Source organism: Temnothorax nylanderi, unplaced genomic scaffold (genome assembly GCF_030848795.1).
Source record: "Temnothorax nylanderi isolate EJ_2023f unplaced genomic scaffold, tnyl_v1.0 TNYL_tig0272_pilon, whole genome shotgun sequence".
In the NCBI taxonomy this organism is placed as follows: Eukaryota; Metazoa; Arthropoda; class Insecta; order Hymenoptera; family Formicidae; genus Temnothorax; species Temnothorax nylanderi.
Window position 1 is genome coordinate 191,341 of NW_027249334.1, and position 27,055 is coordinate 218,395.

The following is a 27,055-nucleotide window of genomic DNA, read 5'->3' on the forward strand; positions in this document are numbered from 1 at the left end:
AAAAGAAAAAAAGCTTTGAAAAAAAATGTAGTGTATATACTAGTGACGCACCGAAACAAAATAATACTTACGTTTCCTTAAGGTTAGCTTTGCTCATTTTTACTATCACTCAAGAAGAAAAATTAATTTTTTAATTAAATTACATTCATGCCAATTTACTGAACAGAGATCAAATACACGTGCTAAAATGCCAGAAACGAGAGAAGTCTGAGAGACGCAATCCCGACGATTTTCGTGTGGGACGCTTACAGCAGCGCCACCATTACATCCACTTTAGGGTGCGTTCCGATTCCCCACCCTGGGTGCTGAAAATCTATAGTGCACGCGACATAGACTCCGTTTACACGGCACCGTTAATCGGGTTTTATAACATCGGTAGTTCTTAGGCCGGTCAATCACAGCTATTTCATTCTTCTGAAGAATGATTACGATTGGTCTTCCTGACAACTACCGATGTTATAAAACCCGATTAACGGTGTCATGTAAACACAGTCATAGACTCCGTTTACACGGCACCGTTAATCGGGTTTTATAACATCGGTAGTTGTCAGGAAGACCAATCGTAATCATTCTTTAGAAGAATGGAATAGCTGTGATTGACCGGCCTAAGAACTACCGATGTTATAAAACCCGATTAACGGTGCCGTGTAAACGCAGTCATATACTATAGGATTTTAAGCACTCGGGTGGGGAATCCGAACGCAGCCTAAAGTGCTCTTCACACTACGCATCGCGGACGCGTATCGGATTGAGATTGCGGATCGCGGATCGTAATCTAGCCAATCGCAGACGAGCAGCTCATCTGTGATTGGCTGATATCCGATCCGCGATTCGTAATCCCAATCCGATCCGCGTCCGCGATACGTAGTGTGACACGGGCATTAGGAATTGGCCGCGGTGCCAGACTAGAGTCAGGCTGGGGTCCCATGGAGCGGATTACGCGGAAGCGGAACGAGCGTATCACCAATCACGGGACCGTTTCGACGGAATCTTTGAAAGGGTTCTATCAGAATGATGCCGTGATTGGTGATACGCTCGTTCCGCTTCCGCGTAATCCGCTCCATGGGACCCCAGCCTCAGGGTGCCATTACATGGAGCGCGGAAACGCGGAAGCGCGGAAGACAAAATTTACTAGATTTCCGTCGATCCGTTCCGTTCATTTGGTTTCCTTATATTACATGGAGCACAATTTGCGCGGAAAAGCGGAACAATATGGTGATAACTAGACATTTATATTCCTTTATTAAGGGTCGACAGGAGTAACACTACCGACCTCTGTCGGGTTGCTTAGCTGCGAGTCCGTATTTTATTTATTATAAATTTTTTAAGAGCCAAAATGGAAAATCCGGCTATGTACCGGGTTGCGGTTGATCTTACTGATTAAAACGAGCATAAGTTTAATGAGATTCGTTAATTAATTTGGCTAAAATTTGGGAAAAACCGTTTCTAAGCAGCTTTTCAGGCTTGCAAGACCTTAAACTGCAAGCATAAACTTATGCTTGTTTTAATCAGTAAGATCAGCCGCAACCCGCTACATAGCCGGATTTTCCATTTTGGCTTTTAAAAAATTTATAATAAATAAAATACGGACTCGCAGCTAAGCAATCCGACAGAGGTCGGTAGTGTCAAGGCATAATCGGTCTAAGCAATATCTTTGAATTGGCTGAACAGAATGGAAAATCCTTTTACACGATTAAAGTACGCACAAAAATGTAGAGGGCTGTACATGATTTTTTCTGATAAACTAAAAAAAATTTTATTTTTATAAATATTGTCTTCACCTGACGACAATATTTGCTTTATACAAAAATTCTGCAGTTTTTCTATAGAAAATAGTGATGCAGCCCTCTACAAAAAAACTGTCAGGAATAATATCGTGCAATTAGAAGTAAGATTTGAAGCCTAAAAAAAAAGATATTACTTAGACCAGTGGAAGATGCAAGGTTAGGTGCTATCCTTGTCTATATCCTTGTCTATACAAGGACAGATATAGTCGGTGAGCACTTCTTTATCGACGCTGATCGAGTTCGCCTGCGGCTCCAGCATCCCCTTAAGGGGATCCTGCAGTGACAGACGAACTTCCTCGATGTCGATAATGTCAACCTTTCTAATTTTGTTTTCCCTATATCTGTCTTTGTCTAACGAAATGACATCTGTCCTTGTTTGATTGCTCGCCATCTCTTGCAAGATTCGACAACTACTGTTGCTGCTCTTCTTGTCATTCTGCATCCGTATTTGCAGTACTAAAATAAAATTCACATTTTTCTTTTATTGTACGCATTGAATCTTACTTCTACTTGCACGATATTATTCCTACATGTTTTCCTAAGGCTAGGAGACAAACATTATGTATGTATAAACTGCAGAATTTTTGTTTTAACCAAATATTGTCGTCAGGTGACAGCTGTATGTGCCCAAATAAGTAACATTTTTAATTTTTTGGTGTTTTTTATATAAAATCGCGTTTGCTAGCCTAGATTTTTGTGCGTACTTTAATTCTGTAAAAGATTTTTGCAATTCTATAAAGCCAATTAAAAGATTTATGTGAAAACGATAGTGTCGGTAAATCATACGGCTGCAGGATCCCCTTAAGGGGATGCTGGAGCCGCAGGCGAACTCGATCAGCGTCGATAAAGAAGTGCTCACCGACTATATCTGTCCTTGTATAGACAAGGATATAGACAAGGATAGCACCTAACCTTGCATCTTCCACTGGTCTAAGTAATATCTTTTTTTTTAGGCTTCAAATCTTACTTCTAATTGCACGATATTATTCCTGACAGTTTTTTGTAGAGGGCTGCATCACTATTTTCTATAGAAAAACTGCAGAATTTTTGTATAAAGCAAATATTGTCGTCAGGTGAAGACAATATTTATAAAAATAAAATTTTTTTTTAGTTTATCAGAAAAAATCATGTACAGCCCTCTACATTTTTGTGCGTACTTTAATCGTGTAAAAGGATTTTCCATTCTGTTCAGCCAATTCAAAGATATTGCTTAGACCGATTATGCCTTGTCGCTGTCACTCCAGGATCCCCTTAAAAACGGAAAAAATGGTGGTAATCTAGGTGGGATAGAGATTCTATCCCGCTGTGCCGCAAAGGGTTAAAACACATGCGCATGAGCCGCAGACCATGCGCATGTGAATTGTGACCCTACAGCATGGACATAGAAATTGGGCTTAACTTTACATAGCTTGTCGCTTGCTTGAAAGCTCCATAAAAGACGAATTATGAATACCGGCCCGTGTCTATCATATTGTCATTGTCTATGATTTATACCCGGCTTTAGATAAGTTAGTTCGGGAAGAATGACAGTACAATTTCTACGCGAAAAAATCCGTACCAAAAGATTAATATAAATCGGTATAAATTTGTATGCGGTCAACGTTACTATTAAGCTTTAAAATTTTGTATCTTTTTTTTTAATACTTATTACAATTGTGCATATATGTATGCTGTTCGATCGTTTTACGTATATCTATATGACAGTACAGCACCAGTTAAATGTTAATAACGTGGGAATTAAGATAAATTATATGATTCGATCAAGTCTTAATTTGAATATCTATTATTTCCAATGGTTATAAGAAGCTCTGGTAAGGAACATGAAGTCACTTTATGAAAGTAATTTTATTTTTTATGTAGAACAATGTAAATGTTTTGAATATAATACAGCAGCAATATATTAATATAAATTTAAGCAACGTTATGTTTCAGATGTGTTAATTTAAATCCTATGAAGTATATCAAACTCTGAGCTATATAAAAGATCATGATGCATTGTACAGGAAAAATAGATGTTGAATGATATGACAATATTAAGTACTTCAAATTGGTAACAATACAAATGTCCATAAATATGGATACCATGAGATACTGTCCACCGAACATAACTTTTGACGATATCTGGATAGACCATGGCGTATCTAAATGTTTCATGGATACCATCTCTACCAGTATAATTTCTTTGTACTTGATTATATTTGGATCTGCCCAACTTTGGATATATCGCAAGTATGGGACAGAAACTGAAGAGAGTATATTACCAAGAAGCAAACTGTATAATTTACAAAAATTTGTGCTGTACCTTGTCCCTGTTTTAAGTGTAATAAGAATAATTTTACAAGCTACAGTCTTGGACAATGGAATGGTCTATGGATATATGGTGAGAATCATTATGCATAATACAAGCCTTTGTTTTGTGTAAAGTTAGACTTTCTATTATATAGGGTAACTCCAACTGTTTACTTTCCTAACTTTTGCCTGTTATAATACAATATTTGTTTAAACAAAAATTTTTCAGTTTAGAAAAAGTTTCTATTTGTTCTTTTACTTGAGAGCAAAAAGAAACAGATAAAAGACCCGTACATTTTAAATGTAAAAGTGGTTCCGGTCGAATGGGCTGAAATATGTTGTAGTTTAGGTGATGCTGATCAAAAGTCTCTATGGACAACAGAATCTAAAAATCAAAACTATAAAAGTTACGGTGGCTTAAAGTGAGTGCCATTGGAGTTTAAAAAATGCCTGTTCTTGAATACATATATTAAGTTAATATTAAAATGTTTGAAAAAAAATATATGTACACATATACAATGTGTGTGGATGTGGATATGTATGTACATACGAAAAATAATGTGTATTTAGACTGTTGGCAGCATAAAAAGATCGAGATCTGTAACGTAGAGCAAGAGATGTAGGAATCTCATATCTTAATGGTTTTAAACTTGTTAAGCTTAAGGTTTGTTTCCTTGTACTCAGAATTATTTTTAATGCAGACATAATTGCTGACGTAGAAGAAAATTGACATCTTTAAAATAACTAGGACAAATAAGAACTGGCTAATAAGACTTACGACAAACTGACGACTGACAAAGAGATGTGACTCTGATCATGCAATCTCTACGTGGTCAATGTTAATACCGGCGACACAAATTACGCATACATGTATACCCATATACTTACACACACACACACACACACACACACACACACACACATATATATATATAGAGTCATATATATATATATATATATATAGATTTTTTTTTCAAACATTTTTTTATTAACTTAATACATATATTCAAAAACAGGCATTTTTTAAACTCCAATGACATTCACTTTAAGTGTATCTTTTATAGTTTTGATTTTTGGACTCTGTACCCATGGAGACTTTTGATCAACACCACCTAAACTACAACATATTTCAATTTCATATGTGGGGACTTTTGCTTTATAGATAATTAATAGCATGAATGTCAATATTCTTGCAGATATTAACAACAGTATTAACAGTAATCGTTTATCCATATTCGATTTATATACTGAAAATTGAAAGACATAAACTATTACCAAGTGTGCCGCCGCATGGCCATGGATTTGTGCTACTAGGTTTTTGGACGTTAGCATTTGTTGCTGAAAATCTGGTTTTAATTAATATTGGAAAACTTGAATGGTGGTTTCACTTGAACTCGTAAGTCTCTATTAAAAGAAAAGGATTCTACAAAGTGGATAGAACATTTTTTTAAAGTAAATTTTTTCAAAAAGTAATCCTAAAATTAATTTATCTAATTTCAATGTTTTGTTGCAGCCTGACAGATCAAATCGAAATGGCTCTATTCATTTTGCGATATGTTAGTAACCTGTTGATTTTTGCTCTCGGTTTACGAGCTCCCGGCATTGCCAATTTTGACTCCGATTATCGTACACTTAATGATGACACAATTATGCGATCACAATATTATCGTGAAAGAGTAAGCAATATATAACTACACGTATAGTATACGATTAAGAAAATATTAATTTACACAAAACTATTTATAGAGATCAGATAATGCTTCCACATGGACAAATCTGTGGTACAAGACTAAAATTTTAGGACCGTTTTTATGGCCAAAATCAGACTTTTTGCTTCAATTGAGAGTGATATTTTGCTTCGTGTTGCTGCTATTTGGACGTTTGATAAATCTTTATGTACCGATTTACAATAAAAAAATTGTGGACAGCGTTACGATTTCTCCTGTAGAATTTAGGTACGTAATCGAGTCTCTTATTATTCATTCACATTGATTCGCAGAAATTGCGCTAATTGTCACTTCTTATTGTAGGTGGGATATAGTATTGATATATGTAGCATTCAAATTTCTGCAAGGTGGTGGTACAGGAGGTATGGGTTTGTTGAATAATTTAAGATCCTTTCTATGGATCCGTATTCAACAATATACTACTCGTGAAGTGGAGGTAGAATTATTCAGGTAAGTTAAAGTTATGTCGCCCCTCTTAAATATTAGAATTGCATTGAAAAAAAAAACTTGCCATTACATCGTTTTTCACAGCGCTTATCAAGCAAAATAGAATTTATTTTTATAATTACAAATATAATATCCCTTCTCAAGGCATTTACATAGATTGAGCTTGCGTTGGCATCTTGGAAGGAAAACTGGCGAAGTATTAAGGATCATGGATCGTGGCACAGACTCGATCAATAATTTACTCAATTATATCCTCTTTTCGATTCTACCAACCATTATTGATATTATTGTGGCCATTTTCTTTTTCGTCAGTGCATTTAATAAATGGTTCGGTCTCATTGTTTTTACAACTATGGTTCTTTATATCGGTAAGCATAATAGTAATAGATAATAATAACTGATGTGTAGTAATAATAGTACTACTAGAAACCTTATGCTCATTGAGATCCGTCAAACAAGATTGTAAAAATGAGCAGATTTATTGTCACAGAACCAGCGAATCGCGAAATACTAATATAAATCTTTCCCTTATCAACATCTTGTCTATCAATCTAGCTGCCACAATTGCGGTCACGGAATGGCGTACAAAATTTCAAAGACGTATGAATTTGGCCGACAACGCGCAGAAAGCACGTAGCGTTGATAGTTTACTGAATTTTGAAACGGTGAAATATTACAGTGCAGAAGCATATGAAGTGGAAAGCTACAGAAAAGCAATTTTAGATTATCAAGTACAAGAATGGAAATCAATGTTCACGCTGAATATCTTAAACACTTTACAAAACATAATTGTCTGCGGTGGTCTATTATCTGGATCACTATTGTGTTTACATATGGTTAGTGCTCACATAAAAATTATATTGTAACTGTTATAAACAAAAATGTTTACTTGTAGTGACAAAATGTATACGTACAATGATAAATTGATTTTCTTGTAGGTTGTTTTCCACCAAGGTTTAACAATTGGCGACTATGTTTTGTTCGCTAGTTATATAATACAACTTTACGTACCACTAAATTGGTTTGGCACATATTATAGGTAATATATTATATATATATATATGTATATATTTATTTATTAATATTATTATATATATTAAAAACGGATGTATTTATATACATAACGCACGAGTTATTACAGAAATATACAATTTATATTTATTATCGATTGACCACACTTTGTCTAAGCTATTATCCCAAGCAATTTTATTCATTTCTTTGGATAACCTTTTTTTTTGTCCAAAGGGCCATTCAAAAGAATTTTGTCGATATGGAAAACATGTTCGAGTTACTTAGGGAAGAGCAAGAGGTAATAGATGCACCAGGAGCTGGACTATTGGATGTCAAGCGTGGACAAGTGGAGTTCTTGAATGTATCGTTTGGTTACACTCCTGAGAAACTCGTGCTCAGAAACGTCAGCTTCGTCGCACCCGCGGGAAAAACGATAGCGTTAGTTGGCCCATCCGGTGCCGGGAAAAGTACTATAATGCGATTACTATTTCGCTTTTATGATGTGGAACAGGGCGCAATTTTAATTGACGGGCAGAATGTAAAGACTGTTAAACAGGAGTCTCTCAGAAATAACATAGGTAGTTTTACATCGAGCATTTTCCATAATGATGGATAATCATCCATCAGGCTAAACGTTTATTCGATGAGTGCTTATCCTGAGAAAATTGTACGATTTTACAGGTGTCGTACCGCAAGATACGGTCTTGTTTAACAACACTATAAGATATAATATTCAATACGGTCGTATTGATGCACTAGAAGCGGATATAATTGCTGCTGCAAAATACGCGGATATTCACGAGAGGATTCTCACATTTCCGAGCGGTTACGAAACACAGGTTTGTCAATATTGTTGACCTGCATAGAGGCGCGAATCCAATTCTTTTTAATGTAATATTTAGATTCTGCTAGATCTCTGACTCCTATTCTGCCTTTTTTTATTTTTCTTATCAGCTGGTCTCATAAACTTTGATATTTCAAGTTGAAATAAGTTTATAGACATTCAACCATAAAAAAAAGATCTATATTTATAATTCAAATAAAATTAACGTTTATTACGTTTGTACGTTTATATGTTTATATTTACTTTTTTAATATTATATGTTTGTGTTTAATTCTGTTTCTTAGGTTGGCGAAAGAGGACTTAGACTAAGCGGTGGTGAAAAGCAACGCGTCGCAATTGCACGCACAATATTAAAAGCTCCAAAAATAGTGCTGCTTGATGAAGCTACGAGTGCTTTGGATACACAGGCGGAGCGTAATATACAAGCAGCATTAAACAGAATATGCGCTGAACGAACTACTATCATTATAGCGCATAGATTATCCACCATAATTCATGCGGACGAAATCCTCGTCTTAAAAGATGGTGAAATTATTGAAAGAGGCAAACACGAAGAACTAATTTCACACGGTACTGTTTATCATGCTATGTGGCAAGCGCAGCTTCAAAATAATCAAGAGAATAGCAAGAATGAGACAAATTCTATCCATGAAAATGATGTCCTAATTAATTAATAATAGAATTGTACATTTACACACACACACACACACACACACACACACACACACACACACACGGGGTGAGGAAAAAATATGGAAACCCTGAAAAATTTCAAAGTAAAACTCCCATATTGTAGTATATCTTGAAGGGCATAAAGTAGGAAAAATTTTGGCACAAACCAGAGGTTGATACGTTGATCCGTTGAGGAGTTATTTAGGGTCAAACTTCGAAAAAGCAAATTTTTGGCCCTAAATAACTCCCGGGTCAACATATCTACCTCTGGTTTGTGCCAAAATTTTTCTTATTTTATCCCCTTTTAAATGATATACTACAATATAGGGGGTCCCATTTAAAAAATTCGAGGTGACCTGTCCTGATCTTGGCGACGTCATCCAAACCCAAACTGATAAGATCAGTAAATAGATCTTTTTAAACCCCACTTTTATCCGAAACAATTTTCTGTAAAGCTTATGTTTTTCGAAATTTGTCAGGGTTTCCATATACTTTTTCCTCACCCTATACATATATACAGGGTGTATCTGAATGGTCTGTACAAACTTTGGGAATAAGTTCCAGGGACCTAAACAAGCAGAAAATGTCCCATAAACATGGGGTCGGAAACGCTTGCTTCTGGAGTTACGACGGTTCGAAGTTTTCCTACAATGGCTGGAGAAATTATCATGTCAAATCACATAGGAGTTACAAACTGTGTTTATTTATTTCCTCGGTTTTGTCACAGACATAACAGGACAGTACACTTGCTACAGCAAATGCTCGAAATGGCATCCGTTAGATTCCAAGAAAGCCTGTGCACGTGTTTACTTGTTTCCTCGCCTAACTTTTTTTCTAAATCCCTCGCCAGTCAGTACGGCGACATGCGCAGGCTTTCTTGGAATCGAGGTAAATAAACACAGTTTGTAACCCCTATGCGATTTGACATGATAATTTCTCCATTGCAAAAAAAACTTTGAACTGTCATAACTCCAGAAGCAAGCGTTTCCGACCCTATGTTCATACGACATTTTCTGTTTAGGTCCCTGGGGCCGTGAACGGAATACGGGCCCTGGAACTTATTCCCAAAGTTTGTACAGACCATTCAGATACACCCTGGGTATATATGGAGGGGTAAAAGTCATAGTGGTGTAAGTCAAATTTTTTTAAATTTTTTCTCGCGTGCATAGATGCAATCTATACAATATATAAATTGCATCTATGCACACGAAAAAATATTTTTAAAAATTTGACTTACACCACTGTGGTTTTTACCCCTCCATATATATATGTATATGTATAAATTGTTATTAATAAAATCATTAATTTCATATATGTATATATCTACATACTGTCTGTGAATAAAAATAAGTGGCAGATATAGATGCAGTATATTACATAAGATTGAGAATTACAAAGAGATATATTATTTATTTATACATTAGATTTTGTGCAAGAATTCTTATTAAAATTAAATTGTTATTGCTATCGTAGCCATGATTGGAGGTGGAAAATAAATGTAATAAAGTTGTCATATAAAATTCAATTTGATTCCAATTGTAAAAAAATATATAGTGTTGCTCGAACGTTCTTTCTCATTCTGTTGTCATTCCTTAACGAGTTATTTCGTTTACAAAAATTTCATCCGTGTTCCAACCAGATTCATCGACAGATACAACAGCTACGCTTGGCTGGTTACTACCCCATACAAAATAATAGCTTGCGACAAATGTCCATGCTATTACATAAAATACCTAGAGATAGTTTTTAATATAAATTTACGCAGATATTATGTTTATATTTATTGTAATATCAGGAAAACGCTTTTAAACTTTTTACATTTTCCAAAACTACATCTTTCGAATAATTTAATAAAAAATGTTTATAAAGAGATAGTTGTACATACGAGGAAATTATTTTACCTTGGCTGCAATTGTACCTTGCATATCCATATGTATTAATTTTATATATTTATTTATTTTACCATGCTGGACGCTCAAACTCAGCAGAGTAATGATTTCCTTTCCTAGAAACTGAAAACGTAAAGTTTCAATTTGAACAATTTGACAATTATGGCGGTTTTATCAGGGCTGCCAGCTTTTGAAGAGTGAATTGCCGTTGCCGTATGGACCGGTGCAAATCGAAAGAGATTTCTCTATAGTCGGATTTTATTTCAAGACCGTCGTAAAGCCTTGTGTCCACGATGCTAGAAATCGGTCCGAGTTTCGGTTTAAGCCAATGAAACTGCTGCTTTTCTGTCAGAGCTGCAAGTTGATTGGCTTAAGCCTTGTGTACACGATGCTAGAAATCGGTCCGAGTTTCGGTTTAAGCCAATCAACTTGCAGCTCTTACAGAAAAGCAGCAGTTTCATTGGCTTAAACCGAAACTCGGACCGATTTCTAGTATCGTGTACACAAGGCTTTAAACCGAAACTCGGACCGATTTCTAGTATCGTGTACACAAGGCTTTAAACCGAAACTCGGACCGATTTCTCGTATCGTGTGTACAGTACAAAGGCTTTACTTTTAGACCCAACAAATCAACGTAGCGTGTTGATAAGACGACACTCAACAGCTGTTACTACGTTTACGCGAGCGTTACTTCTGTAGTAACTTACGATAAATCACCCGTTTACGCGGAGTAAATTATCGTAAGTTACTACAAAATCCCGTTTACGCGAAGGAAAATCCCGTTTAAGCCGTGATCAGACTACGGATTGGGATTGAGATTGGATTGAAATTTAATCAATCAGAATAAAGAAAACTAACTTCAAGTTTAGTAAACTTTGCTCTAATTGGTCAAATTTCAATCCAATCTCAATCTCAATCCGTAGTCTGATCACGGCTTTACGCGAAGGAATTATCGTAAGTTACTACAGAAGTAACGCTCGCGTAAACGTAGTATGTGTCTGCTGAACGCGGCCAATGTAATAAAATGGGATGCTTTGATTGGTCTCGTGATGACGCGACGCGTGACGCGCTCAGTGGAAACTCATCCTAATTGTAGAACCGGCATTGCACTTGCACATTCAGCAGATAGAGAACAGGGGGTCGATTCTGTATCTTGGGACGAGGTGAAAATTACAAAAGTGAACAGATTTACTAGATTTCGACAAATGAAATTGTAGATTCTCTGGTGAATTTCCTCACTTTTGTAATTTTCACCTCGTCCCAAGATACAGAATCGACCCCCAGACCTATATATGAGCATGAGCAGAAGTGTGAATGTGAATTCTCCATTACTCTTTTCATCGTGGTATAATTGTGACAAATCGTGACCGACAATTTAGCTCGGTATGTTTCATTATTTAACTAAATTGGATTCAGTTAAAAATATAAAAAAAAATATTAACAAGAATAATATAACGTGTATTAAAAATATTATTTATTTTATTAATTCTTTTTGGAAAGAATCGATATAAGAAGTGATATGTTTTGTAGCGTGTCATTCACTATTGTTGATCAATTATAACGCAAGTGTTTTTGTTGGTCATTTTATGATTAATTGGTTATTAAATTCTTGTATTTTGATACATTTATTCGGTTTTCCTTTCATCTGTATTCAATATATAGCTGCACCTGCAATTTACATCTGATATTTTAAAACTGAACCTTTGAGACATATTCAGTATGCGTTTGCAAATATCATTTTTTTAAATTTTATCTGTCCTTATGTGAAATTAGATATTGCCAAACAGTTAAAATGGCAGATGCGACGATGGATAACTCTGGCAGACTTGTGAAGATGGAGGTGGATTATAGCAGTACTTGTGATGCAAAAATACCTGAATGCAAAAAGCTTGCTTCTGAAGGAAAGCTACATGACGCCTTGGATCAATTATTAGCTTTAGAGAAACTCACTAGAACCGTTAAGTATACATTAATACTATAAAGTAGGAAATACTTATGTATACACTACTGTTTGTGAAAAACAGTATCCTAAAAAAGAAGTTAAGCACATGATTTTTATAGAATTTGTTTATTAGACATTACTGAGAAGAAATAATTATAAATTTATTGTCAATGATATAGATTTACTTTACTAGATATACTGATCAATTAGAGTTCTAATTGCAAGTTTGCAATGTCTCTTATACTTTCCACCCTTTCCTACTGTTTTATATGAAACAAATCTATTAGTTCCTCATATCAGTACTTGATCAATTGTTATCAAGGATGCCAGGAACAAAAGGGCCATATGTTCAACTCAATGGCTGACCAAAGTTGCATTATTGACATGAGGAATTATAATGCTTCTTCAAGAGCGTAACATAATTTTTTCCTAATGTTCTATTTTTACGAACAGTAGTGTGCATACATATGTATATGTGTGTATTTCAACTTTTATCTCAAGGAAAAAATTAAGTTCCATTTAAGAAATTAGTTGCTTTTAAAATTTCTTACGACATGACTCACATCGGAATCATGTGTCCCCCTTAGACTATACAACTTTTGTCTGAAACATTTTTTCGTATCTTCCATATTTTTTGAGATATTTGTCTGCGTCGATTAAAATGACTCATTCTGTATACAGGGTGTTCGGAAATTCAACCGATAAACTCAGAGATTGTCGGGGGCACCCATAAGGGTAATTTTTTGCAAATGGACCTGGGGCTGGAAACGCGTTGTTGCATAGCTACGACGTCGAGAATATCAATGACAAAAGGCTCTGAGCAAGGTGAAATCAAGGACAATCTCAGCGTGTTTGCCAGAGTCCGCCGGTCCATTGTTCAGTGCCTATCATCTATGCAAAGATCATGGGGGATGACACTTCGAGCATCTACTCTAAGACACCCTTCTGCATGACATCGCTCATAAGCACTAGCGATGTAACGACACGTTTCCGACTCTAAGTCTGTTTGCAAAAAATGATCCTTATAGTGCCCCCGACAATCTCGGAAAGTTTGTCGGTTGAATTTTCGAACACCCTGTATATATATATATATATATATATATAATTTTATTCTTAAGCTCTTTTATATAGGGCGCCGACATGGTGTCAACGTCTAGACTTCTTGTAGCCATAGTTGAGATCTGTTTAGAGGCAAAAAATTGGTCAGCGCTTAATGAACACATAATTTTATTATCAAAGAGGCGCTCTCAACTTAAACAGGCTGTTACAAAGATGGTTCAAGAATGTTGTACTTATATAGACAAAATGCCTAACAAAGAAACTATGGTGAAACTGATAGAAACTCTTCGTTCGGTTACAGAAGGAAAGGTAAATTATATTTTCACCACTATATTGGGGTAAAACAGAAGTTTTATAGTAAATCTTGATTTAGCTATTAAAACATCTGTGTGATTAATTCCACTTTGAAAGGTTTGCTTTAACATATTTTTGATTATTCAATAAGAGTTTACTGAACAGTTCCACTAATTAACAGTTTTACTAATTAATGTACGCTAATTATAATATTTCTGTATGATTTACACTAAATAAGAAATTTTTTTACAAAGATATATGTGGAAGTGGAAAGAGCGAGACTTACTAATCGCTTAGCCAAAATAAAAGAAGCAGAAGGAGACATTGCAGGCGCTGCAGTCGTAATGCTTGAATTACAGGTATTTATAATTTATAACGATAATAGGTACACTTTGGTAAAGCTTAACTATATTATACTTAACTATATATAACTATATTATACAAATTTACAAAGATTGTAGTACTAAATAGCATATCACGTAGGTGGAAACATATGGCAGTATGTCACGTCGAGAAAAGGCTTCTCTTATCTTAGAACAGATGAGACTTTGTTTGGCAAAACAAGATTTCATGAGAACTCAAATCATAGCAAAGAAAATTAACATCAAGTTTTTCAGTGACGAGAATGATGAGGAAACTCAGACACTGAAATTAAAATATTACGAGTATGTATGTCATATTTTATACCTTATTTATTACACAAGAGTTTTAACAAATCGTATTTTATGTCTAGTTTGATGATGGAATTGGCGCGTCATGAAGGTTGGCATTTGGAGTTGTGTCGACATAATCGAGCAGTATTGGAAACTCCAACGATTCGAGATGATCCAGAGAAAAGACATATTGCACTTTCTCGAGCTGTCCTCTATCTTGTACTCGCACCGCATGAGCCTGAGCAGGCTGATCTAACTCATAGATTACTTGCTGATAAACTCCTTGATGAGATACCCACTTACAAGTAATGATTGCAATTACTTTGAAATATTTAAAATACCTATTTTTGATTCTCTGACAGTAATATGAATTAAAACAATCTGCAGAGAACTGTTGCGCCTATTTGTTAATCCCGAACTGATAAAATGGTCAGGATTATGTGAAATTTATGAAAGAGATCTTAGATCAACTGAAGTCTTTTCGTCTTCAACTGAAGAAGGATGCAAACGATGGGCAGATTTGCGGAACCGTGTTGTAGAACACGTAAGTTTAAAAATTATTTAGAACGTGTTTAAATAATAATGAAAAGTATATATTAAGTTATACTACATAAAATTACCAATATTAAAATTCAGTTGGGAATTGACTGTGATTAATAAAATTGAGATAAAGTACTCTTCAGATTGTGCTATTCAAAATTTATAGTAGCATTGTCTCTTTCAATTTTCTTTGATTGTAAATTTAGGCTGGCACATAGCGCTGCTCAGTCAAGTAGGAACATTAATTCGGTCTTTAGAGAGAGCTGTATTAACAATAGGATATCCACTGAATAGGATACTATTCAGTGGTGATTTGGAAAATATTTTGAATCTCATGAGCTTCGAGGTAGACTCAGATTTTAATATTAACAATGCATACATGAATGAAACTTACTTTTCCTAAAATACATCGTTTTTATTTTGATTTTCGTAAACGACAACTTTATATGATTTAATATGGTACTTGATATTGTACAAGATGTTTTCTTTAAGTTGTTTTTCTTTATATTGTGAATTTTTTGCCTATTTTGAGTTAATTTTCTCTTAAGAATATAAATTTTCACTATTTTCCAGTTACCAAAATTATATATTTTTATAACTATTTTATCAGGTAAATTCTATTTCAAATTAATTGAGAAATATTATTTTATCTTTTTGTTCTTCTAAAATATAGTTATAAAAAATTATAATTTTATAGTAATGTTTCTTTTATTCGTTCAAAAGTTACAAATTATTCAAAAAATTCTTTGATATATACTTGAATTTTAAAAAATTGCATTTAGAGTTATCAAGAAATCTGATATTTATTTACAATAATTGCATTTGGGGTAATGCTTTTTTAAATAGGACCTATCTACTTCTTTTTACTCATCTTGTTCTTTTTTTAATTTAAAAAAATTCTAATTTTTGAGAATATTCTGGATGAAAAGAAATCAGAATAGATGGTTCACGAGATATTTTACACTCTATTCTAAGATTCTAACATATTTTGATATAAAATATAAAATAGTAAAATATTTGTTTGTCAATAATCTTACTTTAATAATCTTATGCACAGCGTGTATATAAAAAAAAAAACATTTTTTAGAACATAAGGATCATGGCCAAATATTACACCAAGATTACATTAACTCGCATGGCTGAGTTACTAGATCTTCCGACTGAAGAAACAGAAGCATGTCTTTGCAATTTGGTAGAGACTGGGGTAATCAACGCGCGTACAGATCGTCCAGCTGGTGTAGTTCGTTTTACTGGAACGCAAGAACCAGCTGCTCTTCTAGATACATGGGCTGCATCGTTATCGAAATTGATGGGCCTTGTGAATCATACTACACATTTAATTCATCAAGAGGAAATGTTGGCCGTTGCACAATCTTAAAATTGGTATATATATATATCATGCTTGTGTATATCGTATTTCATGTCATACATTTCAATTTTATTTCCATTCAACAATAGCATATTATTTGCAGATTTATTAACAAATTAACTTGAATTACGATTTTAGAAGTGTTTTTTATAAAAACGCTTTTTGTTTATATTTTTGTGTATTTGCTATGTAATTCACACGGCTACTATATTTAAACAATATTGAAAATATTGTTTATTCGGTATGGAAATTCTCTATGTGGAAATATACGCATTGCAAATAAATTTTTTTTATTGGTTATTAATTTTAATGTAATACAATAAAAATAGAAAATTTATATACAAAATAGCTTATTATACCGAATATATCCTAGCTTGGATAATGTGAAATTAAACTGCGATCAACCTTCCGCTATAATGCATTATAAGGTAAATAATTGGTCTATTTCTCAACGGAAAACAATTTCAGTTGATTTCTAATCAAAATATGATTACTGAGTCTCAAAGTATAAAGTATAAAAACTTTATTCTTAGTGTCCTATTTAACACGTTTTTGAGATGAAATTCGAGTAATATAAATATCGGCTTAATGTCTATTTCTATACTCTATTCCACAAAAGAACATTAGTCCTCCGCGCATATGTAGTATCACTCGCTCGCGCTGACACTGGTAAAAGCTATACATCCACAAGCAGTACGGCGGTGTGGAAAGGGGGGTTTCTGGGCGTGACCTGCGCGGACCAGACGAAAACTCGTCCGATCCGACTAATGTTCTCTCGTGGAATAGAGTATAGATACTAATGTAGCTTAACTTTAATCTTGGTTTAACTAATTTTTTATCTTTTTCTAGTTCTAAAAATTACGAAAAAATAAAAAGAGTTTAACCAAGATTAAACTTAATCTACGCTGGTAGAAGTGGACATAGAAGTCTACTAAATTTTTACTTACTGTTTGAATGAAAGATTGAAAAGTATCATGTAATAAGTGTACTATTATAATTAATTTTTATATAATAGACCATGAGAAAGATACCTATATCAAATGTAGGAAAGTAAAGTTAAGTAGACGCATAAAAAGTTGTATATTATCTCAAACTTACTTTAATACCCAAATACAATATCGTAAATACAATTTAAAAAGCAAAATATGATAATATTTATGGTATTATTTATAAATATAAAATTATTCTGTAGGTCGTTTTAGCTAAACTTTTTGTACTGATGCGAGATGTATACATTAAAGTGTTATTTTGACAGAAATTGTCAGATATCATTGCTTTTTTTTTAATATTTAATGCAAGAATTCTCTATAATTTTTATACTAAGGCCGGTATTCATAGTCGATTCTTATTTCAAGACCGTCTTTAGTAGTGTCTTAAGATGCTAATATGGCTCTGTGATTGGTTTATGACATCTTAAGATTGTACTTAAGACGGTCTTGAAATAAGAATCGACTATGAATACCGGCCTAAGTCTTGTATATGCAGAACAAGTGCAGGGACTGGCAAGATCTGCCAAAAGCCAGCGAATTTTAGAGAAATAGAGCTAACGATATGCATAATAACTTATAAATAAAAATACAGTGATTTACATATCAATAATAAAGATACAAATATAGTATAATAATATAAAGATAGATATAAATACAAAATATAAATATAAATATAATACAAATATAAATTATTATAAATAATAATGAAGTGTAGATGACAAATCATTTCTGTCGAATATATAATTTCTTGACAAGAGGTCATTTTTATATAATAAATCGTAAATTCTTGAGAAAGTTTGAAAATTCACAGAATATATTAAAAAAAGAAAAATATTAAATTGGATATTCAGAAACGAATATCAACCGGACATTAACAGATAAAAATAAATAAAATAGTATAATGCAAATTAAAAACGAATTTCTATATAATCATTTTTGTTATTAATATTTTAGATATGTTCTTTTAAAAAAATTGGGTATTACATTTTGTATTATCGGGGCTATTTCCAATAAATGGATGGAAACTAGTAAGATATAAGCAATATTATTATAATTTTGCAGCATAAATTAACACGGGGCATTAGTTTAAAAAAATAAACATAATTTATATAAATTAAATCGCTAGCTAAAAAACTACAAAACATATTATATGCAGCTTAATTAGTGGCATTTTTTAAGTAAGTTTGGACATCGTCCGAATTCAGGCCTTTTAATGCGCTTTTCAAAAACGTTTAAATCAATTTAATATATACATAGTTTAGTATTTTAATAATAAAAATACAAGTACTTAGTATTTAGTATACAAAAATAAATTTAATAATAGTTTATATAAAATTAATAATTAAATATTATTATTATTATAAATAGTAAAGATCAATCAAAAATTGTCTAAAGTGGCGTTTACACACGCAATGAATTAGTGGCGCCAATCGACTAGTGCCAGTAAAAATGCAAGTGTAAGCTGAACTTGCACAGTTCATCTTTCCTCTTTTTCTCTCTAAAGCCTTGTGTACACGATACTAGAAATCGGTCCGAGTTTCGGTTTAAAGCCTTGTGTACACGATACTAGAAATCGGTCCGAGTTTCGGTTTAAGCCAATGAAACTGCTGCTTTTCTATAAGAGCTGCAAGTTGATTGGCTTAAACCGAAACTCGGACCGATTTCTAGTATCGTGTACACAAGGCTTAAGCCAATGAAACTGCTGCTTTTCTGTAATGCTGGGTCTACAATGCGAGTCGCAAAGTCGTGAGTCGCAAGAATTGACCAATCACAGTCGATTATTCTCCTCAAATTCGACTGTGATTGGTCAATTCTTGCGACTCACGACTTTGCGACTCGCATTGTAGACCCAGCATAAGGGCCGGTTTCACTATCTCCGATTAACTGTAACCTTCGATTAAATTCACTCTTCGTCTCTTTCTAAAGCCTTGTGTACACGATACTAGAAATCGGTCCGAGTTTCGGTTTAAACCAATGAAACTGCTGCTTTTCTGTAAGAGCTGCAAGTTGATTGGCTTAAACCGAAACTTGGACCGATTTCTAGTATCGTGTACACAAGGCTTAAGGGGGCAGTTAGAAAGAGATGAAGAGTGAGTTTAATCGAAGGTTACAGTTAATCGACGTTGGTGAAACTGGCCCTAAAGCCTTGTGTACACGATACTAGAAATCGGTCCGAGTTTCGGTTTAAAGCCTTGTGTACACGATACTAGAAATCGGTCCGAGTTTCGGTTTAAGCCAATCAACTTGCAGCTCTTACAGAAAAGCAGCAGTTTCATTGGCTTAAACTGAAACTCGGACCGATTTCTAGTATCGTGTACACAAGGCTTTACGTGAAAAGAAAAGGAGGAAAGATGAACCGTGCAAGAAGTTCAGCTAAAACGAACCAGTAGCCCTATTCTGTAACTCTAACGACAGTATCGATATCGTTATATCGTCGTTGCGCAGCTTTTTTTCCATATAGTATACCTGCGCAACGACAACATAACGATACCGACACTGTCGTTAAGAGTTACAGAATAGGGGTACAGGCCTATTGGCTCGTTATCTTCGTCGACCCGTTGCGATTCGTCTGACATTGGCCGCGTTCAGCAGAACAAACTAGGGTCTCTAGGTGCATTCAGGAGTACGACCGGTTATTGAGCCGCCAAGTAGCAATTAATTGTGATTGGTTGGATCCAAAAGTAAGAACCAATCACAATTCTACTGCTTAGCGGTTCAGTGAGCGATTGCACTCCCTGGATGCCTCTAATGACGTCGCTACGATCGAACCAATCGGCGATGTCGGTAAATCGACTACCAATCCGGCGACGGCATCACTCCAAACGGAATTCAGAATTAAATGACGGTTTGTCGCGAACGAGTATACACTATACAGTAGACAAGTGTGCGAAAGCAAATGTTGGCTTCGTTTATTTTATATCCATCTCCTTTTCATGTTAATCGCTCGGTTCGCATACTTGGTGACATACATATTACTTGTGCGCCCTTTTAACATAGAGAGGGTTTCTTAACTGATCTAACAAGGTATGTTTTCGAAGGTAGCTTGTAAACAACTCGCTCTAACTTCAAGATCAAACTTGAAAACTTTTAAATTACATGTAAATTTCTATAAGAATATGAGTGATTATGTATCTTATATGCATATAAATGATAATGAGTGATTAATTCGTGTTCTCGTAAATTAAATCACGGTGAACAGGAGTTATGTTACACTTATCACGTTAGGCTGTTAAAATTTGCATTTATTTATTTCCAAGCGTGAAAATGGAATATTCGAAAAAAAATTTAACAGCAAAGTTAGCGCTTTTATACAACTGACATGTATGTTTGCTTTGTGTGAATAATGATCTAAAATACTTTGTATTTATCAATTACTCTATAATATTTTGCAATGCACTATAAGTATATTTATATTTGTATGAATTGGACTGTCAGTATTGCTAAATTTTATATATATATATATATAATATATATATGTATATACGTATAATTATATATTTTATTACTTTAAATTGATATAGATGGAGAATACACTGGATTCGATTCGTCCATCAGAAAATCCACGAGAAGAAATGTCATATCTGTTTGGTAGAGATCCTAGTATTTTGGCATACAGCCAGAGACCGTTTCCCTCAAAGGATACAAAAAAGAATTTGCTTTCATTGTATGAAGTAGAGGAAGATAATTTTACCAATGAAAACGTATCCGAACATTCAGAATCGCAGACCTTACAAACTATCAAGGTGTACCTTAGACTCAAACCGTTCCCAAAGAAGCTAAAGTTGACAGAGGAGCAGCAAGAGGCTTACAAAATCATAAATTCCACAACTTTGCTCACGAAGCTACCAATATTGGATAATAATGGGAGTTCCAAACAATCAAAAAGTAATGAGACTGTAAAGGGCCGAAAATTTACTTTTTCCCAAACATTTGGGCCAGAGACCACTCAGTTGGAGTTATTTGAGCAAACGGTACAGCAGCAAATGATCGATTTCTTGGCTGGGCAAAATTGTACTATAATGACATATGGTAAGAAATATTCTATAATACAGGATATTTGAAAAAAAGAATTAAGAAAACTTTCAAGATTTTATATTATTCATTTCGACAAGCAAAATTGCCTATAAACATACATTCTAAAATTAATATTTATTGAGATATTGATAATTTTCTATATTACCTCTACTTCTCTACAACAGGTGTTCTATATATATAATTTATTCTCTCCAAGATAAATTTCAAAGAAACTTTGTCGCAAAGAAACACATAATCTGAAATTTATATCTTATGTAACTATTTATATATATAGTCAAATAAATCTTGTAAATTGTCAATCGTTGAAAAATATATCAAACTCTTTAGATGTTTTCATATCCAAAAACTGTTCCAATGTGAAACTTAACGATTAATAAAAAATTAACTAGCAAGTATTATAAAATCATAAGGCACCATACTACAAAATTTCTATAATTTTCTCAAATCTTTAATTGATATGCTGATAATACAGATTATCTGCTATATTTTCAACACTCTACTTTTAGAACATTATCAAATATTATTAAAAATCTATAATATTTAGAAACTTATTAAAATACACACATATACATATAAAATGTTTAGTGGCAATAACTTAATTTTTGTAGGTACTACAAATTCTGGAAAGTCATATACTTTACAAGGGACTGCTACTTCACCTGGACTTATACCACGTGCACTGGAATTTGTGTTTAACAATATTACAACAAGACCAAATCCATTTTATAAACCTTTGCATTATAGTGACGTGGTCAATCTTAACGCACTTGAACGTGCGCAGGAGCTTGAAGCAAAAACTAAATTGCTAACATTCAGTTCCGTGGATAAACATCAGTACATGAATACTTACAAGGAAATGCAAAAATTGTTACAGGAGGAATCAATTCGTCCCAGTCAATGCTATGACGCTCATTACTCAGTTTGGGTTTCATTTGCTGAAATCTATAATGAAATTGTATACGATTTATTGTCAAATGAATGCCAGAAAAAGAGAATACCTTTAAAATTGGGAGCGGATTCTAATGGCAGAGCATTTATCAGAGGTTTAAAGACTATTTATGTTAATTCGGCGGCAGAAGCTTACCAAATTTTTATGGCAGGGCAATATAATTTAAAAATAGCCGCAACTGCGTTAAATGCAAAAAGTTCAAGGTCTCATTGTATATTCACAATTATATTGTTAAAATATTATGCAGAAAATTTACCAGATACAGTTGAAGTGAGCACGTACGTATTTTTCTCTTTATCCCTTTTTAACATTTTATATATCACTTTATGATATATTCCCTTTCTGTGGTTATTCTTCTCGCTAAGATATTAAAGTTGAACAATTATATTTATTTGCTTTATATAATTATGAGGAAGAAGCTAAAACTTATTACATTAATTTCTCTACATCATCAGAATTCTAATTAAAAAATTGGATGTTTATATAGGTTTTCCTTTTGCGATCTGGCGGGCTCGGAACGTTTAAAAAAGACATTGAATATCGGGGACCGATTGAAAGAAGCGCAAAATATTAATACTAGTTTGCTGGTATTAAGCAGATGTTTGAAATCTATTCACGAAGGACAATTGACAAGAACGAAGGCAGATACTGTAGGACCATTTAGAGAATCGAAATTAACCAGATTGTTCCAACGAGCGTTATCAGGGAAGGAGCATCTGGCCTTGATAGTTAATGTTAATCCACTGCCGAATCTTTATGTAGAGACCCAGAATGTTCTAAATTTTGCTGCTATCGCAAAAAAAATTATTATAGAAAGAAAGAAGCGAATACAGAAGAAGTCGAAATCAAGGTTTTCGCAAATAGTCACGCAGAGTATACAAACGGTGACTGATTGGGATACCACAGAATTGGAAAGTGTGGATTGGCAACCTACAGATAGCGTGGAAGAGAATGATTCCGAATACATTACTTCGGAAGAATATATGGATCTTGCAAATGAGAACGAAAGATTGAAAAAGGAGATTGCTCTTTTAAAGAATTCATCTTTAATTCAAGATCTTCAAAGCCGACATGAAATGGCCGAGAAATATATTGCGATGATAAACGAGCTTGAAATGGATTGGAAACGGCGTATAAATGATGTTGAAACCCAACACGAGACCCAACTCGAATGGACTGTGAAACAAGTTGAGGAATTTTACAAGGGAAAGTTGAATCAATTGCATAGGAAGAGAAAAAGACGCAGCGATTGCAGTGATGATAGCGATGAAGACGATGACAATCTTAACTTAACTATTAAAGAAGTAATTAAAGAAAATACACAATTGAGGGAGAAGAATGAAACTTTGAAGCAAACATTAACTGAACTGAAAGTAACGAATGAAACCTTAATTGTAGAAAAGAACAAAGCTTCTTTTGAGTTGGGATTGTCAAAGGAGGACTTGAAAGTAGCGAAAAGTCTTCTAGAAACTGCTCAAAAAGATATCTGCTCTACTCAAAATGGTAAAATTTATATAAAGGAAATGACATCACAGTTACTCGTTAAAGAGGAACAAATCAAGAAGCTAAAAGAAATTCTCAATGAAGCAAAAGAAGAGTATATTACAATTACGTCTGATTTAAGACAGAAGGAACTTTGCATTGATGAGCAAGCAAAAATTATAGTAGAAAATGAAGAAAAAATTGAAGATTTAGAATTACATCTTGAACAAGCTAATGTTTGTTTAATGGAAAAGACGAGAATAGTAGAGCTTCTAGAAGAAAAACTAGAACACCAAAATGAAGATAAAATCCTACAGTTGCAAAAAGAAATTGATAAATTAAAGAATGAAAAATTAGCGTTAATTAAATATAATGAAAACAAACCAACCTCAAAAACATCTATTCAAAATGAATATGAGATTATTATAAAAGAAGAACTGATTACTGATGAAATATCGGAAGATTCAAGTATGATTAAAGAAAATACGAAAGAAAGAATGGAAAATGCAAAAGTATCTGTTGATGAAACTAAAGAAATTGATTCGAATAATTTGAATCCTACAGAAGAGACACTTCCTAAACAGATATTAGTGGATACAGGTTGTCAAGTGGATATAACAAATAATAAGGATCACAGCGATACTAAAAACAAGTTGGAAAAGAGTACTCAGGCTAGTGTAACAATAACCACGTTAGAAGATACTAGTAACAAAATGTCTCTAAAAGAAGAAGCTGTTCAGACTAACGAGATTGCGGATGACAGTGCAAAGTTACAATTGGATTCCTTGACCACACAACTTCATGACATTCAAATGCAATACGAACAGAAATGTTTGCAAGTTAAGAAGTTAACAGAAGAATTAAATAATATGGAAGAGACACTGCAGACTTTAAAAGAAGAAAATTACTCGAACAAAACTATTGTTGATGAATATAAGAATTCTGCGGAGGTACTTAAAAAGCAATTAGCACTGACTACGGAAGAGAAACGAGAAATAGAAGAGACTCTGTTGAACTCCAATACAACTTCCAAACAGAAGATTGCAAGCTATGAATGTAAAATTGATCGATTGGAAAAGGATCTCTCAATTGCAAATAATAATGCTCAACAGTATTTGGAGAAACTGGAGACGACTCAAAAAGAATTAGATAATTATATATTAAAATGTAAACAAGAAGAAGAGACAAATATACGCAAATCAGAACTCGTTTCAATAAAAAAAGAAGATAATGATACAAATAATATAAGTGCCGATCAGTTAGATGAATATACAGAAAAGATATCGCAATTGGAAGATAATCTGGAAACTATAGAGAGGCTGAAACATGACATTGATCAATTAAACATAAATTTGGAAATGTGTCAAGTGGAGAAAAACTGTATACAAAAAGCGCTCGACGAGAATAATAAGAAATTGTTGGAATTTGAGAGTCGATTGGAGGAAACAACTTTCAAGGAACGGGAAAAAGATACTGAAATAGCGGCCTTACAAAAAGAACTGAAACGTATGATACAGAAAAGTGAAAATGCCGAGAAGAATGACGATATGATGGAAGCAGAGTTAAAGAGCGCTATAAACGAATTGACACAGACGAAAGAGACGCTTTCCCAAAAGGAGCAGCATTTAAAAGAATTGAAAATACGTTTAGAGAATTCTGAAAGAAATGCGAAGCTATTTAATTTGCTCGAACAGAACGCGAAGGAGCGACAGGTTGATAATGAACGGTTACGAAATCTAAACGACGAACTGAGAACCAACTTGACGCAGAAGGAACGCGAGATGGATGCGTTTATGAAGAATCGAGACGAGACAGTAACCAAGTACGAAGCTTTGGTTAAAAACCAGCAGGAAGAGTTGGATATGCAGAAAAGGGAGGTGATGAGGTACCAAGAACTATTCCGTCGGCAACTTACACCGACGCCGAACAAAGATGATTACAAGAAGTTGCAGAATCGTATAAAAGTACTCCAAGACAGATTGCAGAAGTACGAAATTAATGCGAAGGACAAGAATGATTACGACAGCACATCAGAGGAGGAAGTTTCAGCTCAACGTCAACCGAAACGGCGAGGAAAGAAGACGGTCTTATCTAAACAGGATAATATACCGGTTATAGAGTTGTCTGGATCTGAATCAAAGCGCAACACGAGAAATACCGCTTTGCCACCACCGGAAACGTCAACCGAGAAAAGACGCACTCGCAGGAAGAAGCTGTTCCTTGAAAACGAATCGTTTGCGGAAGTTGAGCCCGCCGTGACGCTACCAACTCGAAATTTGAGGAATCGAAAGAAATGAAAATATATTAAACATATTGTAAATACTTTGTATATGCTTAAGGAAACCTGAAAGGGATAGCGGAGTATAAACGAAAAAAGAAACACAGAAATATGTAATGTAGATCGGAAGTGAGAATCGCTTTTTCTGTAATATGATCAAATAAGTTCGTACATATGCTTGATTACATGTTTATTAAAAAATCACTGTTCCCTTTCTTTAATATCATACATTTAGGTATAATAGCATCATACATTTAATATCACATTTTATATACAAAATTTATTACATAATGTTAAAAGATTATATGATAATAATAATAAAGTGATTTATGTTCTATTTGTATCAAAGGATGTACAGTATAAAATGATTATTATCCATAAAAATCTTTATTATCGTTGCCTTATCATTGTTGCACAATTTTAGAAGTCGACTAGTAAGTACATATATGCTTGATTACATGCTTATTAAAATCACTCTGCCCTTTAAATATTATATATTTAATATATTTTTTTTACATGTACATTTATCATCATATCATACATTTAACGTCATATTTAAAAAAAACTTATTACATAATACCAAAAGATTACATAGCATTAGTAATATTAAAGTGATTTATACATATTCTATTTATATTTTAAGAAACAACAGCGCTCATAATGATTATCATCGATAAAATCTTTATTATTTATCATTGTATTATCGTTGCTGTACAATTTCAAAAGTTGATTATCGGAAATGCCCTTGTATGCAACACGGATAATGTGACAAAAGATCTAACAATTATATTAAATTATT

At 33.7% G+C, this 27,055-nt stretch overlaps 4 protein-coding genes across 5 annotated transcripts in view; 3 read left to right on the plus strand and 1 right to left on the minus strand.

The window, feature by feature from the left end:
* LOC139780353 (transducin beta-like protein 3) overlaps positions 1–271 on the minus strand; it is a 28,413-nt gene extending 28,142 nt beyond the window's left edge. The window contains exon 1 of the mRNA XM_071718976.1: positions 72–271. Coding sequence (XP_071575077.1) covers positions 72–97 — 26 coding nt within the window. The 5' untranslated portion in view covers positions 98–271. The remainder of the gene's footprint in view (positions 1–71) is intronic.
* Positions 272–3,275: 3,004 nt separating this feature from the next.
* On the plus strand, positions 3,276–10,647 carry Hmt-1 (ABC transporter ATP-binding protein/permease Hmt-1). Its single transcript, XM_071718959.1, has 12 exons — positions 3,276–3,598; positions 3,720–4,167; positions 5,273–5,472; positions 5,590–5,752; positions 5,823–6,031; positions 6,107–6,253; positions 6,395–6,618; positions 6,806–7,086; positions 7,189–7,289; positions 7,496–7,839; positions 7,943–8,100; positions 8,390–10,647. The coding sequence occupies exons 2-12, from the start codon at positions 3,850–3,852 to the stop codon at positions 8,777–8,779; spliced, it is 2,535 nt and encodes an 844-aa protein (XP_071575060.1). The 5' UTR covers positions 3,276–3,598; positions 3,720–3,849; the 3' UTR covers positions 8,780–10,647.
* A 3,233-nt stretch (positions 10,648–13,880) lies between these two features.
* On the plus strand, positions 13,881–14,923 carry Rpn5 (regulatory particle non-ATPase 5). The gene is made up of 4 exons (XM_071718964.1): positions 13,881–13,976; positions 14,216–14,320; positions 14,445–14,626; positions 14,695–14,923. Exons 1-4 carry the CDS (start codon positions 13,881–13,883, stop codon positions 14,921–14,923), a joined length of 612 nt encoding a protein of 203 aa, XP_071575065.1.
* Positions 14,924–15,016: 93 nt separating this feature from the next.
* Positions 15,017–26,431, plus strand: LOC139780351 (uncharacterized). 2 transcript variants are annotated; one of them, XM_071718971.1, is made up of 5 exons: positions 15,017–15,158; positions 16,242–16,537; positions 21,034–21,541; positions 22,156–22,774; positions 22,984–26,431. In XM_071718971.1, exons 2-5 carry the CDS (start codon positions 16,331–16,333, stop codon positions 26,273–26,275), a joined length of 4,626 nt encoding a protein of 1,541 aa, XP_071575072.1. In that variant the 5' UTR covers positions 15,017–15,158; positions 16,242–16,330; the 3' UTR covers positions 26,276–26,431. The 2 variants fall into 2 exon arrangements, with proteins under 2 accessions (XP_071575072.1, XP_071575073.1); XM_071718972.1 differs by lacking the exons at positions 15,017–15,158; positions 16,242–16,537 and adding an exon at positions 20,341–20,536.
* Positions 26,432–27,055: the final 624 nt, after the last annotated feature.